Here is a 16,960-nt window from a genome sequence, read left to right as displayed (position 1 = left end):
TGGTCCTTAAATCACAGCATTGGCCTTTAACATTCCCTTGAATGTCCTCTTCAAATACAGTTCCTTCCAGGATTAATGCAGATGGCTTTCACGGCTGGATTTCAGTTCTTAGGGAACCGAATCATATATAAGTAACAAAATAGCCTATGACCCTTGGCATTCATTTTGGTAACATTTAAAGTAAGCAAAATAATTCATCATCATCCCACATTGATATAAGTCTTTCCTACTGTGTGAAATTAGCAATTATTATTCAAAGGAAGTAAAAGTAGAACCAGAGAGCTTGCTCTGATTTCAATTTCTTTGATGATTATGTTGTGGATAGATGGTATAGAAAAAAAACGAAGTAGGTAATATTGGTTTCAGAGACTCAGAAAGCTCTTTCATTTAGTGAATCCCAAGTTCCCTTTCAATATTGTTGGATAAGCAGCGCCTATAGACTTATGTTTCTCTGTAAGGACACATGGCGAAACAGCATTTCAGCCACGCCAAGGCCTTCGCGCTGCCTTGTTACTGGTTAAGCTGTACCTTCAGCTACGTCTCAGCTGGAGCTTGGTGTATCAGATAATGAGTGCAATGTCCAGATGCTCAGGTAAAGCAGGATTTCGAGACACCGTTGAGGGAAATCAGTCTTAACCAGGATTTTGATTTCAGCTGCCTGAGAGCAAAGCAGGGCGGGATTATCAATTTATCATACGTTTAATTTTGTCTTCCATTTTTCTGAGAAGACTTTACAAAACAGCCAAGAAAATCTCAAATGCTTATTTTTTTTTCTATTTTAATAGGCGTTAAGTACTCGCACTGTGAAAGTAACGATCCCTCCTTCCTCTTTTCAAATGTATAGGTGAAGGTTCCAAAAATAAGACTTCCTCTTTCACTTCCTCTCCCTTTCCCTTCTTCCTTCCTTTTTCCTCCCCTCCCTCCCTCCCTCCCTCCTTCCGGCCTCCTTCCCTCCCTTCCCCCTCCCTCCCTCTTCTTTCCATTTCTCTTCCTTCTCCTATTTTCCCTTCCCCTCTAAGCAACAGGTCTTTTCCTTTGTGGGGCACTTTGAGAAGTAGAGAGTATTTGTGGGGTTTAGGGCTCTGTTTACAAGAAAACAACAGTCTTTTATTGGTGATAAGAGCGTGAGTCCAGTTTTTTTCAGGCCAAGGCCGAATCTCCTTAACTAAAACATAATCCTTTTCATATGATGCCTGATGTATCGCAGAGTCATTTGCATAGAGAAAGGAAAAGAATCACTGGCTGATGAAGATGAGAGCAGAATTGCACTGAACTGCTTTCCACATATGAGTGCTTTGTACTGGGGAGAGAAAAATAATTGTATTTTTTATCTTTTTTTTTTTCTTTTAAAATAACAGGCCATTAACAATGGGCCTGTTTCTTCACGTTTTCCGTTTCAAACATAGATAAAATGTTCCCTTAACCTCGCAGGTAGCTTATTCAGGACACCAGGCTTTCTGATCATTCTCATCGTTACTTCTTTGACACCTTTCTTCATTAGTAAACCCCTGTTTCACGATGTGTGGGATCTATGGAGCTCTTACTTTTCCCATCTTCAGAAATTTTTTTCAAAAGTGAAAATTGCTTTGTTGATTTTTTAGTTAAAAATGCTGCATGTTCATTATAAAAATTATTAAATAGATAAGAGACATTGAAAATTACTTGGTGTTCTAACATCTATGGATACCTTCTGTTAATGTTTTGGCAAATGCTTTTCAAATGTTTTTCTTTTCCTTTCTGTCTTTGTGTCTGCGTATCCATCTATCCGTCCACCCATCCACCCATCCATTTTGCTGTATTAGTAAGTAATATATCATGAACAAACCTTTCATGTAATAAATATTTAACCGTATCATGACTTTAAATGGCCACATAGTAAACCATTAAAAAGATGTCCCTTAACTTTCCTTCAGGGGTCTAAGTTATTTTCAAGATTTTGCCACTGTATATTATATGTTGTTAACATTTGCATTGATTCTCAAATTTTGCAATCAGCTAGTGATTATATTAGACAGTGGAAAACGATGTAACTCATTGCTGTACACAAGGATACTTCCTACTGCAATTTTAATTATAAGAATTCTGCAAGTGTTTTATCTCCTGAGAAATATCTTCCTATATGTGTGTTTTTTGTTTAGGGGGAAACATACCTTTTTAAAAATAAAGCTTATAGATAGATAATAACTGCAAATGTCAGGTTTTGTAGAGTGTCAAGTTGAAACCCAATATCTAGAAAAACCCCAGTCATTTCAGCAGAGTTTAAGAGGCAGCATCTCAGAGTATCCCCATTCATTTCATGCCTCCTTGCCCGAGGGTAGTTTTTTGTGTTGTTTTATTTTGTTTTGTTTTAACTGATGATCCAGCTCATTCATTCATTCATTCATTCAACAAAACCATATTGATTATCCTCCTGGGCCAGGTATGAAGCTAGATAACTAGTAACACAGCAGCGAATCCCACTTGTTCCGTTCTCAAGGTTCTCGTGGTCCACCATGTGGGGAGAGGCTAGTCCAGTGCTGCTTAGGAAACTGTAGACAGCATCATTAAGAAAGAGAGATTCTGCTGGCTTCAGACCCAGTGTTCATCCTTCAGCCCGGGAACTCTTTTGAACTTGTCACATATTACGTGCTTTTTTCCAAGTCCCGCAACATGTCTTGGAAGCCTCTATGTTCAGGGTAGGTTGAAAGTCACTCTTTGATGTGCTCATTGGAAAGTGGAGAGGAAAACCAAAAGTGCTGGTGAAGGCTGGTCCTTAGAGTGAAGAATAAGGTCCCGGCCAACTTCTTAACATCTTACTGCTTCTTCAGTGTGATCCCACACTGGCAGGTGAATATGCATGCAATCACTGTGGTGGGAAACAGGCTGTCTTATCATGCTGCAGAGTCATATTCAGTGTGATCGGCACGTGACTGTGTGCTGTGATGACTTCCAGATTTGCTTAGAAGACATTGTTATATAATTGCTAAGGCAATACAATATATGTTCACTCATAAGTCAAAAACAATAAGAGATGACTTCCTGCTATCCAGAGGTTTTATCCAAGCTTCCCAAACTTTAATGTGCATAAAAATCACCAAGAGATCTCGTCGAAATGCAGATCTGTATGGATAAGGTCTGGGGCAATGCTGACATTCTGCATTTCCGAAACGCTTCTAGGTAATGCCAACACCCCTGGTTCATGGATGGCATTTGGAGTAACTAGAACTTATGATGCCTTCATGCCAATGAGGATTTGCCTTTTGTAACTTCATCTGTATTTTTGTTTTTCGTTTTTGTTTTTTTTTTGCAGCTGTAGTGATGGTCCTAAATAGCATGAGTGTCAGCTGGAGCACCCGGATCCAGATTTTCCTAACCTTTTGCAAGCTCACAGCAATTCTGATAATTATAGTCCCTGGAGTTATACAGCTAATTAAAGGTATGGACTGAAAAGTAAATGCTTTTTAAAGGACGTGTCTGCTTTTGGTCTCTTCTAACAGTAACTTTCGCTTGTAGTAGCAGAATCCCTTAATTAGTCTCTGCTTGTGGAACTTAGACTCTATACTGTCATCTAATTGATTTGGAAGGCTGCTACGTTGGGGGCGAGTTGGTATTTACAGCTAAATGGCAACATACACATTCAGACTAGGCCAAGCAACAAAATAAAGCATCAGTGAATTCTTTCTTGGTATAAACTGTTTGAAATGAAAACTCAAAGTGGCGGGGGGCGGAAATCCTGGTGTTAAAATACAGGTACGGATGTCTTCTTATCTTTACTTTAAAGTAGTTCAGTGATAGTAAAGAAGATTAAAGATATTTGGAAAATAATGGAAGATGATCAATAATTCTTTCACTTCCTGGTTATGATTCCTTTTCCCGTGAGAATGGAATCTTGATAGAAGGAGAGTCAAATATGGGAACAGTATTTTTAGAAACCAAATATTATCTGACAAAAATAGTTGTGAAAACTTAATTTTTATTGTTACATAATTTTTAATGTAAAATTCTGCATTTCTACAGAAATATAACACCATTTTGGAGGGTGTACTTGCCTTATAGAGTTGACTAGTAAAAACAGATGAGGTGGGCGATGTCATTTGGAGTCTCAGATGTTTTGGGGGAGAAGCATATGCAGTTGCTTGGGTTCAGTGGGAATTGTTGGAAGAGAAGGCAGTCCGGGTGAGTTATTTAATTAGCAAAGGGTAAGATAGTAGGAAATAGGAAAGTGAGACGAAATTGTAAAGGAGTGACATGTAACTTGGGAACGTTAAGTATTTAATGTTTACGTTGATACCATCTGCTCCAAGAAGGAGAATTTATGGAGAAATTTAATGACATTTCAGGAAGAGAATTACACAAGGCAAAAAGAAATGCCAAAATCCAGCAAAGTCATTGCTGATGGGTGAGGCATTAGCCAATAACAAATAACGAAAGATCCATCACTCCAGCTAGGGAAGGGAGCTGCTTTTGTCCATTTAATAAGCCTTGTGGGAGATCTTAGAGCTCTCCTGGCTAAATGTTTGCCTCATCCAGTGACCTCGGCTGACTCAGAATAAACAGAATAAAGAAAGGACATGAGCTCGCTCTTCCTAATTCACGTTGGCCTTCACAGAGTCACAGAGCTGACCTGCTCATATTTTATCTGATCCATGAGAAATGCAGAAAAAATAATGTTAGTATTTTCTTTTTCTGAGCTAACTCTCTAGTCTTCTGTAAGGAATTTCTTCCATTTTTGGAAAGTGTAGAAACTCTGGATCGTTGATCCTACTTTAGCTCTAATTTAAGTTGCAAAAGATGATATGCTACCCCTTAAACCTAAGATTTTTTTCCTTTCTTTTTCTTCTTGGTGTAATGTAAGACTAGTTCATTTTTACCACTTATTTTTATGTGTATGCGAGGTGAGATGAGGTTACCCAAATGTTACTGTGTTGGAAATTCCTTGAGAGCAAAGGTCGTGAGATATCTTTTGGATCTTTTTTGGCGCTTCTGATGGGAGGATCCTTTCATTCAATCTTATGATAACAACGCTTATGATAACAACGGACCAAGCTTCCTCATGTATCTCACCTAATAGGGAAATAGCCGAGAGTATTACTCCGTTTAAAGTGAATTTTTAACATTTTTGGAGAGCATTCTCAGCAGGTCTGTGTACTCTATTACTATAACATTGTGATTTTCTTGATGTCTAACTCGATCACATATTTTTCACATTAATTTGAAACTCCAGGAAGAAAAATACTTTACTAATACAGATTGTGTGTTTGTTCCTACTCTCTCATCAGATCCTGAAAATAGTTCTCTTCTGTGTTTACTCTTGAGGGTTTGTTAAACTTTCCTTTGAATAGCATGACTTTTGTCTTCCTGAGACCTCTGTTATGCAGCCAACATACTCTTGAAGTTTAGAAATGCCTCTCTGTCATACTCTCAAAATGGTTCTTTTCAGGATCTGTGCTCGGGACCCGCTCTTTGCAGTCTGGTTTCTCTTATTGATTATTTAGTGCTGTGCTACTAGGAACATTGTCCCTTCAGGCCAACGCGCCCACATATCATGATTAAAAAAAATACAACAGATGTTTTTATCTGACTTCCAGTATTCACAGTTCCCTTTTACGAGGACGCAGAGATGTTTTAGTAAAACAGGCATTTCCGAATTCACTCCATCATTTTTAAAAATGAGCTACATTTGAGAATCAGCTGCCTCAAGGGAAAAATCATTTAGTGTATAACTCACCATTCTCCATTTTTGGTCTCAAAGCTCACACGTATTATATTGATTTATATGTTGCAGTCTGGGCAACCCAGGCAGCGACTGAGATTTGAGTGAAGAGAGAGGGTCTCATACACGTTAGCCACCTCCCATTCCCATTTTATTTACTTACATGAAGACCAGTTTTGAAACAAAGTCACACTTTCCATTCAGATAATCTCATTTCCTTTTTTCTTTCTTTTTTTTGGAAAGAGACGTTTTTATGTTTAACCTTAAATATTGGCTGACAAAATCTGAATTTGTATTTTTCTGTAGTTATCCAAAAGATATACAATGATTCACAAAGTAGAGACAAATGTGATAAATAAGTGTTTGATCCCTCTGTTGATGCAAAAATGTATTAAAACCTGTCTATTTTAGAGTTTAATATAATTTTGGTGTTTCTGGAAAAACACACACACACAAAAAAAACCCATGCCATTCTCTAGGACAGTGTCAGTGGATTTTCTCTGTAAGGGGCCAGATAGTAAATAATTTTAACTGTGCATGTCATGGTTTCCACCACAGCTACCGTACTCGAGGGTGAAATCGGCCATTGGCTGATAGTCATAATACCTAAACTAGTGGAGCTTGGATGTGCTCCAATAAAACTTTATTTACAAAGGAAGCTGAGGGGCAGAGCAGATTGGGTGGCAGGGTTTTCCCACCCCTGTTGGTATCTAGCGAACTACAGGAGAAAAGGAGAAAGAAAGTTAAATGATGTCAGATGGTGGTTCTGGGCTTTCTTGACACCTCCTCACTGTAAGAGACCCATGGATATTTCTTCCCAAGCATTATATTATCTTCGTTTTAAAGAATTCAGTCATGCTCCTAGAAACTCTAGTTTGCGGAAGATCTTTTCGTCTTCTTTCATGGTCAAACTCTGTCAAGAGAAGAGGCACACTCAAACAAGGGATTGCTTTTCAAACGCCATTTTTCTCTTTGCTATGCTTTTATTAAAAGAGAAATTCGAAGTAGTGTCCGTGGTGAATCAGCATACTTTGGGACTCCACCTCTAGAATGGGTATAGTATTAATAGATGAAGTTGGCAGTGAACAGAGAGTGAGAAATCTAGACCTGCAACAGCGTAGTTTATCCCCAGCCCCAGTTCTCTGAAAAGTCTTGAAATCTTTCTGTTCTCACTGCAGGGCAAACACAACACTTTAAAGATGCCTTTTCAGGAAGAGATGCAAGTGTTATGGGACTGCCGCTTGCTTTTTATTATGGAATGTACGCATACGCTGGCTGGTAAGTTGGTATCTCTAGATATGGTGCTTTGTCTGCTTCATTAATGGCTCGGAGCACGTTGATTTAGTACCCAGCAAAGTGCTAGGCAGATCTGAAGAGTCATAATCCTGTGGGATTTCCTTTACTCGAAGTGAGAAAGGTGGCCGGCTCCTTTCACCAGGCCAATATTGTGCAGGTGACTTAAGGAACACAAATGTTACTCTGGTTTCCAGTCAAGGTGACTACTAGTTTACTCCAATGTTTTCAAAAAACAAACAAATGCTGGGTCTTAAGAACCCGTACAAATCACTTATCCTCTAAGTATGGATCCGTAAGGATATAATAGTACCAGGAGATATTGACTTTGCTTGTGCAAAAGACCTTTAGCTAAGGTTCCAAGGGTATTTCAAATAGTGATTAATTGATTTTTCTCCACCTTCCGATGAGAAAGAAATAATTCATATAGAAATAAGTCAGGTGCTCCCAGGGGGTAAAAAGATGCTATAAAGGCCGGGAAGGAGAAACCGAGATGACGAAACCAATTGTACTAGGTAACCTGTTACATTTTAAAGGACCTCACAGATTTCTTAAAATGTCCTCAAATTTGAAAACAAAATATGCAGCAAAGATGACTGATTAAAAGCACTATGCCCCGGGTACATTGCCTCTGACGCGTGTCCAGCTGTGATACTGTTCTGGTTGAAGCGTTAGAACTTTGTGCTCGTGCCTTGCTTTGTTCAGGAATTTGGACAACAGTAATCATGGATAACAGTGGGATTTTTTTTTTTTTCCTAATTAAATTGGATTGATCTAGTAAGATTTAGTTGAAGCGACTATAGCATGAAAGCCCGCAAGGTAGAAGAGGAGTATTTAAACATCAAAATCATTGTAGTAGTAAAATTAAATTTTCCTGTTTTGGGATAATTAGTCACAATAGTTCTTTTTGATGATTTGTGGAGCTAATAGTAGTGCAGGGTTAGCTGTGAGGATGTTCTGAGTCTAAAAATAATATCAGGAAACTACACTAGCTCCAAAATTATGTAAGTGCATTTCAAACACAAATATAATTTCTTTTTGTTTCTTTAGATTTTAAGACCTTACCTCCCAGCTAATACATGGAATGTAAAGATATATTTCAAAATAAATAGAACATATGCCCTATTAATCTCATTGAGTTATGAAAATATAACATTAGCGGAAAAATAGGAGATTACAGGAATTTGTAAAAATAGGAGATTACAAAATTTTCACATGGCTTTTGAAGAAAAATATGTTTGGAGGTCATTAGAAGATTGTAGCTCTCAGGAGCCTAGCATCAAATATTTGTATGTTCCCGGAATATTTTTAAAGCCATTGTGTGTAAGCATTAGTCTCGAATCACTCAGTATTTTTGAAGTCTTTTCATTTTTGTCCAAAGCACGATGTGGTGCTGGACAGAGAAGAGAACGGAGTTGTGATCACAGGGTTAGTAGCAGAATCAACTATTCTGTGTCTATTCAGCCTGGATCAGAGCTCTGGAGCCCTGGGGCATCGGCCAGGCTGCTGGGAAGGTCACCAGGAGACACCAGGGCAAAGTGGGGAGGTGGCAGAAGCTTTCAGCCAGAGCCAAATGTGGGGAGCCCGGCAGTATTCAGTCAGGAATGTGGAATGTGAAGATAGTCACAAGGGAGATTTGATTAATTCTATTGAATGAGATTTCTTTCGCTTGTGAGTGCCTCGCATCTGTTCCCACAGAATATTGAAATATTCTTCTGTCTAACTCACTGCCCCCCTGCCGGCACGGAATATTCAGGTCACCTGCTTTCTGTGGAGCAAGCCTCCACTTCCGTAGGCTTTTGAGGGCTGATAGATTTCTTCACGTATGAAGACTCTTTTCATTTTGAATTTTCTTATTACCTTCATATTTAGTTTTTTTTGGTATCGGGCCCCAAATGTTACTCTTTTTAAAGTGACTTTAAAAGACAATGTAGGCGATATAAAAAACGTTATTCACCACTTCATGAAGCAGGCAGTCTCCACACTCAAGTGTCCAGAGCACTGCAAAATGGGGTTCAGATAGGAAGCTTTTATCAGATAAAAATGGGGAACAAAGAGAAAATGAGTAAGAAACAGGAACTAAGCACGGAGCCCAGAGATGGGCCTCAAATTTTATTTCAACATTCTATACAGGGTAAATGGGGTTTCTATGAACCTTTATTTATGCTTTTACCCATAAAATCGTCATGTCTACTCCCTATTTTAAAGAATGAGAAACTGTTGATTCTCTTATATTATTGAGGGTTCAGTCATAGTATTGGAAATTAAGGCTAGGATTTTAAATGAAATCTTATGATACAAGTAGCTTGTGCAGGGGACTCATAAGTCCCTGTATGTCCCTAGAGGTGGTTCTGCTACCTGAGAGCCACTTTGTGGATAACTAGACAGAATCCAGTTGTTAATCTGTGGCCATTAGTTTTAGAAAAAGAAAGTTGTGTTTAGGAAAAATAGTCTGTTGGTTTGACATTCCAGAGGAAAATTTATCTGGATGTAAATGGAACACAATGGAGACTAAAGGAGTTCCCAGGGGGAGGGGTATTTATTCACTTTCCAAATGTGATCTTGCCTCTCTGACCTTCTCTGTTTTTCATGATATAATTACAAGACCGGGTTGTGGAATTATAAATGGAGCACTCTAAATGAGCCTCCACTCCCTCTGCTGCCGCTGTGACAATGTTTGATGAAAAAAAAAGTATGGGGCCATTGCACAGAAGTAGGACAGAAGCAGCTGTTGTGGTCAGAACTTAACCACCTGGGGTGTGGGTCAAAGCAGCAGGCCCCTGGCTGCCCTGGAGGTCTCGCTCTGTTAGCGACCCACCTCCTACATGTTGAATAGGAAAAAGACAGGCCAAACCTTGGATCTGAATAGAGTAGGCTTTTGGCTGCAAGGAGTGCACAACCTTTTTACAATGATGAAAACTCCTTCACAGAAACATGATTAGGGGGAAAAAAATCATTAACCCAGCCAGGTCACAGAGTTGGGTCAGAACAGCTTTAATATTATTGCCAGTGCCTGCATTCAGAGAAATATGTCTGCCAGGCTCCCTTGTGGCCCAGGGGACCTCAGCCAATTCCAGTCCGGTATCCTGATCCAGAGCTAAATATCGCTTGGTGGAATTTTTTTTTTTTTAGCTATGTGACAGAAAATAGGTTTTTGGTATCTTTTTTCTCCCTTTTAAATCCTATCCTCAGTGGATTTGGTCTTTCTAAGGCACCTGCTGGGATTATTTTGTACCATTGTGTTAAATCTAATCTAAAGAATAAGCTTTTTAAAATAATTCACATAGTTAGGTACTGGAATGCATTGTCAGCTTTATGGTGCCTTTTATACACAATCGTGGAAAAAGTGGAACAATAGATCTTGTGAACGTTCTCTGGAGGCCTCGAGGAGATGGAAAGCAAAGAGAATGCTCTGGACTCACTGCTGAAGACTAGGAGAACATAAAGGTGTATTTCCCAAAGGATGCGAATGTTTGGACCAAAATAAGAAGCTTTCTCTTTTCTACCCGCACCCTGCCCCAAGCCCTTTCCTTTGCTCTATTCTCTGGAGCTGTGGCAAATATTTGAAATTGTATTCTTTACTTACTTTTTTTTTTTTTAAACAAATATTTCCTTTTAAACTTTAACATTGTTGGGGGGAAAAAAACAGTTTTGAAAACAAGCGTTAAGAAAGGACTGGCTATTTTTGACATGAGAGGCCTGGAAATATTTCTTAGTTTGTACAGTTTTTTTGTTTCACTTTTTTTTTCTTTTGATTTTTGCATTTTCTTCCTGTACTTCCCGTTGCCTTAGGCTAATAACAAACACATCACATCCTTCAGGGTGCATATTCCAGATATAAGTATTGATTGTTGCTAGCCTTCCTTGTAACATTACAACCTCTGTTTTTAGAAACTTATACTCTAGTCATTAAAAAAAAAAAATCTCTGACTGATAATTTTTTAGATCAACTTTATTGCTACTGTCTTCTCAGCTATTCAGATATTTCTACGTAAAACAAATCCTTAAAATATTAGATACCTTAAGTTGTTAAAAGACAAACTAAGGCATATTAAAATTTTTAAGAGTTTATTTAAGCAAAAATCAATTACAGTGAGGCAGGATCCAATCTAGCAGATAGAAAGGAGCTCTGAGGAGCTATACAGAATGAAAGACTTTTATCAGCAGAAGGTAGCCAGAATGAGGAAGTTATCCCAGGCAACAAAGCAGGTTGATTATTGCAAGGTCACTTTACTTTCCCTTAGGTAAAAAGGCAGGTTGGTTATTGCAAGGTCACTTTCCTGTCTGTTGGTCCCATTACCTAACTAGTGCTGGTCAGATGATTCTTGATTGACTGGCTTTAGATTCCATTTCTGAGAGAGCAGAAACTATGTTTTGGTTTGGTGATATGGGGCTTAGCATAAGTGGCTCCATTTTGTGCCTGTTATCTTGTTTTTAACAGCCATGAACATCAGCTGCCTAATGTGAATTTAGATGAGTTTTTTATGAAGATGGACTATGACAGGTTTTCTCATCTTTGTTTTAAGTCACAAGAAACTTTAGGCATAATGAAGGCTAATGGGCTAATATTCCAGACATCTGGCTTTAGGTTATGGAGAATTTGTACCTATAGACCTGTGCTTTTGTGGACCTGTATAATTGGTGTTTTAACTTCTAAGGAATGATAAGAGAACAGAAGAATATATTGAAACTATGACTTTTTTATTTTGCGGAAATTTTCTAAGCCTAGGTAACGAAGAGGTAGAAAGATATTTGTCTTTATATATTTAGCTTCCTCATTATGACCCCTTCGTTTTCCCATCTTCACAAGCCAGTTATGTACGTCTGCATATGTGAGGATGGAGTCTGCACCAGTCTTACATTTTGGATCCTTGAGAGAGAACCACAGTGCTTTAAAGGGTCTCCAGCAGTCCCCTTACATTAGAAGAAGTCGTCAAGATGCGAGATATTCCTGCATGGGATAAGTAGAGTCACAAAGTGAAGAAAAGGAATCTGAATTTTTCTAGGTCCATAACTTTAAGGCAATATTTGCAATCCTATAGAACTTGAAGGTAGAACATGGTGTGCCCAGAATGCTGCTCATATTCTTGTGTGTAGCACTTTGCCAGGACCCTGTGCTCCTGTGCTGTGCACAGTCTGGAACGTCCTTGTGACACTGTGCCAGGGTAAATGTCAAGCGTTTTTGAAGACTCAGCCTGGGCGATGACTCTTCTAGAAAGTCTTCCCTGACCTGCCAGTCAGGTTAGACCTTCCCTCACACCTCCACCCAGCTCCCACGCCCTGCCCCCATGGTGCCCAACTATCAGCTCTTTGAGGAGAGACTAGGGATTTTCCACTTTTATTTCCCCAGTGACAGACACATAATCTCACCTGTTGCTGGGGAAGGGGGGGGTGCGGTGCAAAAAAATGGTAGAAGATAATGGTCAGTAAACATATAGATGACCCAGTGATCACATTCTGGGTACATAACCAAGAGAAATGAATGCATGGCCCCCAGAAGGATATGTATAAGATTATTTATGGTATCTATGTTCATAGTAGCTATAAATTAGAAATTCAAATTCCCATCAGCAGTAGAATGTATATGTTACCTCCACACAGTGAAACGCAACAATAAAAAATAATGGATCACTGCTACATACAGCGACACGGATGAGCCTCACACACATAAAGGCCAGCAAAAGGGCCAGACACAAAAGAAGAAAAGTTGTACAATAGTTTTACAAGCAAATATCAGTCCGTTATGATGAGACAAGCAAACTAATGCACGGTGATCGAAGTCAGAACAGGGGTGGCCTTTGCAGGAAGTGGAGGAGACTGAGCAAGACTCCGAGGAAAACTTCCAGGGAGCCGGAAATGCTTTCCCTCTTCGTCCCATTGCTGGTTACACAGATGTAGAAATATGTAAAAACTCATCAAGTTATGCAGTAAGGTTTGTGTGCTGTACTGTTCATATGTTATACCTCTATAAAGATGTGAAGGAATAAAAAATAACTCCACCGACCTAGTGTCATAGGAAAATGATTTGTGGAAACATTTTCATCTTACTAAAAATATTTGTTCATAAAGTTTGCATAGTTCTAAGATTGATTTTAAACATTTAGAATGTGAAACTTTGGTGGTATGATTATAAAATAGATTAATAGCTTGTAATTTATATTTGTTTAGGTTTTACCTCAACTTCGTTACTGAAGAAGTACACAATCCTGAAAAGTAAGTAGCCATATTTACTCTGAAGTATTTATGAGGGATAAATGTAAGGTTATACAGTTGAAAAATTAGGCCTTAAGAAGAAATTTAGTGTGGGCTAATCAGCTTTATAGTTATCGTCGTCATCATCTTTCTTTTAGACAGATAAAATATGTTTGATTGTATTATAAATTAGATGTAAACAACTATCATATATCCTACATTCAGTACTAAATTATCTAATAACCTATTTTGTAAAAACCTACGTATAGCTTAACATGAACTCTCAGCTGCCCACAACTGTTCCATAAGTCATCAACTCCAACAGTTATTTCTAATAATTCATGTGAGTTTTTTCATAACTATCCAATTAAAAAGAATAATGTAATTAAAGAACGATTAGTTAAGAAAGCCTAGAAATAACTGCATAAGATTATAGGAACTTGTAAATTGTGGAAGTTGGGCGATTGTCTTTACGGTTTGTTCCTAGATAATACTTTTGATGATTAGAGGATTCAATGATGATTTACATAGTTTTTCTAAAATAAATTATTTTTAACTTAAAATGCAGAAGAAAAGTGAATTATTTTTATGATTTGTGCATAGACATTTGATTTTACAAAGGAAAGCAGCATAATCTGTGGTCTGAAGAGGGAAATTTAAAGGACAGTGTAAGATATAGACAGAAGAACATTATTTACCTTTTATTTAACATTTCCTTTGTTCCAGCCATTGTGCTGGAACTTTTTACATGACGAATGAGACTTGTATACACGTTTTTATTGTCCAGTCAATGAGTAAGATGTGTAAACAAATAAATATAACAGGGTGTGATTAACATCATAATAGATTATGTGTCCAATCTGACAGAGAGGAAAAGAGGAAATGCTTAACTATCCCTAGGGAGAAGTTGCTGACATACATTCTCAAACGATGAGTCAGTGTTTTTAAGGTAAATAGGAGATAGAAGGAGAGAGTAAATTACTTAGTTCATTCTTCACTCCAAGAAAAGAAATAAGTATAGAGGTGAGTCAGAAATAGCCATGACACTGGAGACTATGCCGAAGGGTTGACAATCCAAATTAATGTAGACTAAGAAATTATGGCACCATGTGTATTGGGAGATGGTAAGATTTAGTCAGAATTTTGAGCATACAACCCAGCAATTGAGTTCAAAATGATGTTTCATATTATTGATTCAGTTGTTATAAAAATCAAAATGTAATTTGAACATGTGAAAGGGTTGTTTTATTGAGAACTATGATAAATCTATGACAATGCTTTTATATTTATAACTGAAATTGTGGTAGAGAACATACATTTACCAGGAACTAGATCTTCCTAGCATTACCTTGAAATGATAAGCTACCTTATGACTCTAAATCCATTGATTACAGAGATAAATAGGTTGCCCTGTCCTTTCCATTTTTGAGAATAATTAGTTTGTAAATGGAAACATAGATAAAAGCTCTTGCTCTTACTAGATTTTACATAAATTATTTGTTGAATTTCCATTCGGTGAAATTACTATGGTTTATGACTGTCTCTTTTAAGACTACAGCATTTTTAGAAAACCAGTTACTAAAATCCAGTATCAGAGACTATTTCTTAGGAAAAATAATGACAGTATAGGTCTGTGGATGTGCCCAATAACACAGTGACACTTATTATACTGTACATCAGTGACATACATATAGTTCACATTCTCTTTTAATGTTCTAACAGTTCAAGCATAGTTTTGTTTGCTATATGTACAAACATGCTCTTGCGTAGATTAGGCATATTTTAAAATTATTTATGCCATTATTACTGCGACCTGAAATTCCGATATATTATATCAGTCAAAGATTTTCTTCCTCCCTTTCTCTCTTTCTTAATTTTAGGGCCTTAGTCTTCATGCATCAAGAATAGCTATGTTTCAAGAAAGATAAATTCTAAAGAGCATTGATTCAGTGTGTTTTTAATTGCAAAGAAATTGTCTCATCTCAAAAAAGTGAGAATAATAATAGCACCTACTTCACTGGGTTGTGGAAATGAGTTAATATGTACAAAGTACTTAGATTAATTCTCTAATGTTTGGTTGTTACTGTTATTATATCCTTATTTTAGGAACAAGATAAATGTTACTCATAACTATACTCATAACTATGAGTCTTTTCTAGGTTTCGATATCCCAAATTATTCTCTTTCTTCAGTGTTTTTGAAAGAAACATGAATTTTTTTTTCACATCGTATTGAAGCCTGTTCTCTAAACTTTCAGTACTAAAATCGAATGTGAATTTCATGGTCTCTCCTATTTTCATGTGCAGATTTCCTTTAATTTTTGTATTTAGAAAAAGTAAACTCGTATTTTAAAGGAGAAACATAAGAGCTTTGTAATATTTTAAAAGTAAATATTGAAAATAATTTAGACTAAGATTATTATTACTGATTACATCGGATGCAATATTTTCATTTTCTGCAAATCATGATTCTCCAAACATCATTAAATATTCTTAGCATACCTTTAATTTGATGTAATACTTTAAGGTCTTAAACTAAGGAACTTTTCAGAATTGATTAAAAATCTCTGGAATTTAGGTCAAGATAATGAGTAACTGTTGAGTTTTAAGTTGATGAACAAAACCTCTGATTCCTTTTGTTCTTTCGTAGTAAGAACTCAAAGATATTCCATTTTCGTATAGATGATTCTGTATAAAACTTAGCCAACGTTTTTATTTTCTCAAAACCAGAATGTGAGATATCCACAAAATCTCCTTACTGGAAAGAAAAGGTTAAATATATACTATGTACTTATCAGCCAAAGAAATTCAGGGTTTTGAGCAATTTATTCAGTCTTTTAAAAAAAAAAAAAAATAACAACATTTCCTTGCAATGCTGACAATCACCCCAGGTCTTTTAAAGATAAATCTTATTTTTTTAAACACAAAGAATGCTTTGGGAAATATTTATGGTTGAATATAGAGAACAGATGGCAAAATTATGTGGACCTAGTCCAGATGTGTAATTTGTATCATTTTGGAGGTAGACACAGCTCCAAAGAACCTTTCGTTACAAGGGAGAATAATTATAATTTCATCTTCTTTGTGACGTGCCAAGACAAATGTGTTTCCCAGTCATGATGGGTGCATGCGTCCAGGTGTGCTGTAACGTGCAACTTTCTGGCAGCTGGTGAAACAATTCATCAGCTGAAGACACAATGCCTTTTAGTATCCTCCTCCCCCTAGGCCATAATTTTTTCCTAAAATTGTGACCTAATAGAAAAAGCAATCATTAATTTAATTCAATAAGAATAGCAATATATAGAGTGTAGAAAAAGGTTACATGATCACAATTGATTACCCTTTACCTGTAATTTAATTTCAGTGGAAAATTTTCAAATTCTCAACATTACTCTGTGGGATAATTTCTGAACTGCTCTTACGAGCATGACTTATAGAACAGTCATGTAGGTGTTGCAACAAGTGAGAGATAAACTGGGAGATTAATGAGATAAAAATAACTCGTTCATGACTTCTTCTATCAAGTCTCACCTACTCTTTAGAGCTTGTAAAGCACTAGTCCTAAAATTTTGGGCAAAATTCCTACTACGTGATTATATTTCTAATGTTAAAAAATGTTTCCATGGTCTTTCTTGTAATATTTTCTTCTCTAGAAATAGCTTTAGATAGATCTATAGAAGTAGCAATACTATGAGGCAGTAAACAGTTTTATGTCAAAATACAGTAATTAATATTGAAATTTTATAATAATACGGAAATATTGCAGTAAATAATTATTTATATA

At 37.0% G+C, this 16,960-nt stretch overlaps 1 protein-coding gene across 1 annotated transcript in view; it reads left to right on the top strand.

Moving 5' to 3' along the window:
* The window catches only part of SLC7A11 (solute carrier family 7 member 11), a 67,562-nt gene that overhangs the window by 12,294 nt on the left and 38,308 nt on the right, over positions 1-16,960 (top strand). Inside the window, exons 4-6 of the mRNA XM_006906210.3 lie at positions 3,290-3,415; positions 6,871-6,970; positions 13,154-13,198. Coding sequence (XP_006906272.1) covers positions 3,290-3,415; positions 6,871-6,970; positions 13,154-13,198 — 271 coding nt within the window. The remainder of the gene's footprint in view (positions 1-3,289; positions 3,416-6,870; positions 6,971-13,153; positions 13,199-16,960) is intronic.

This window comes from Pteropus alecto, unplaced genomic scaffold, assembly GCF_000325575.1.
Source record: "Pteropus alecto unplaced genomic scaffold, ASM32557v1 scaffold50, whole genome shotgun sequence".
Lineage (NCBI taxonomy): Eukaryota > Metazoa > Chordata > Mammalia > Chiroptera > Pteropodidae > Pteropus > Pteropus alecto.
The sequence above is the reverse complement of the archived record's forward strand: the minus strand, read 5'-3'. Positions and strand labels throughout refer to the sequence as shown.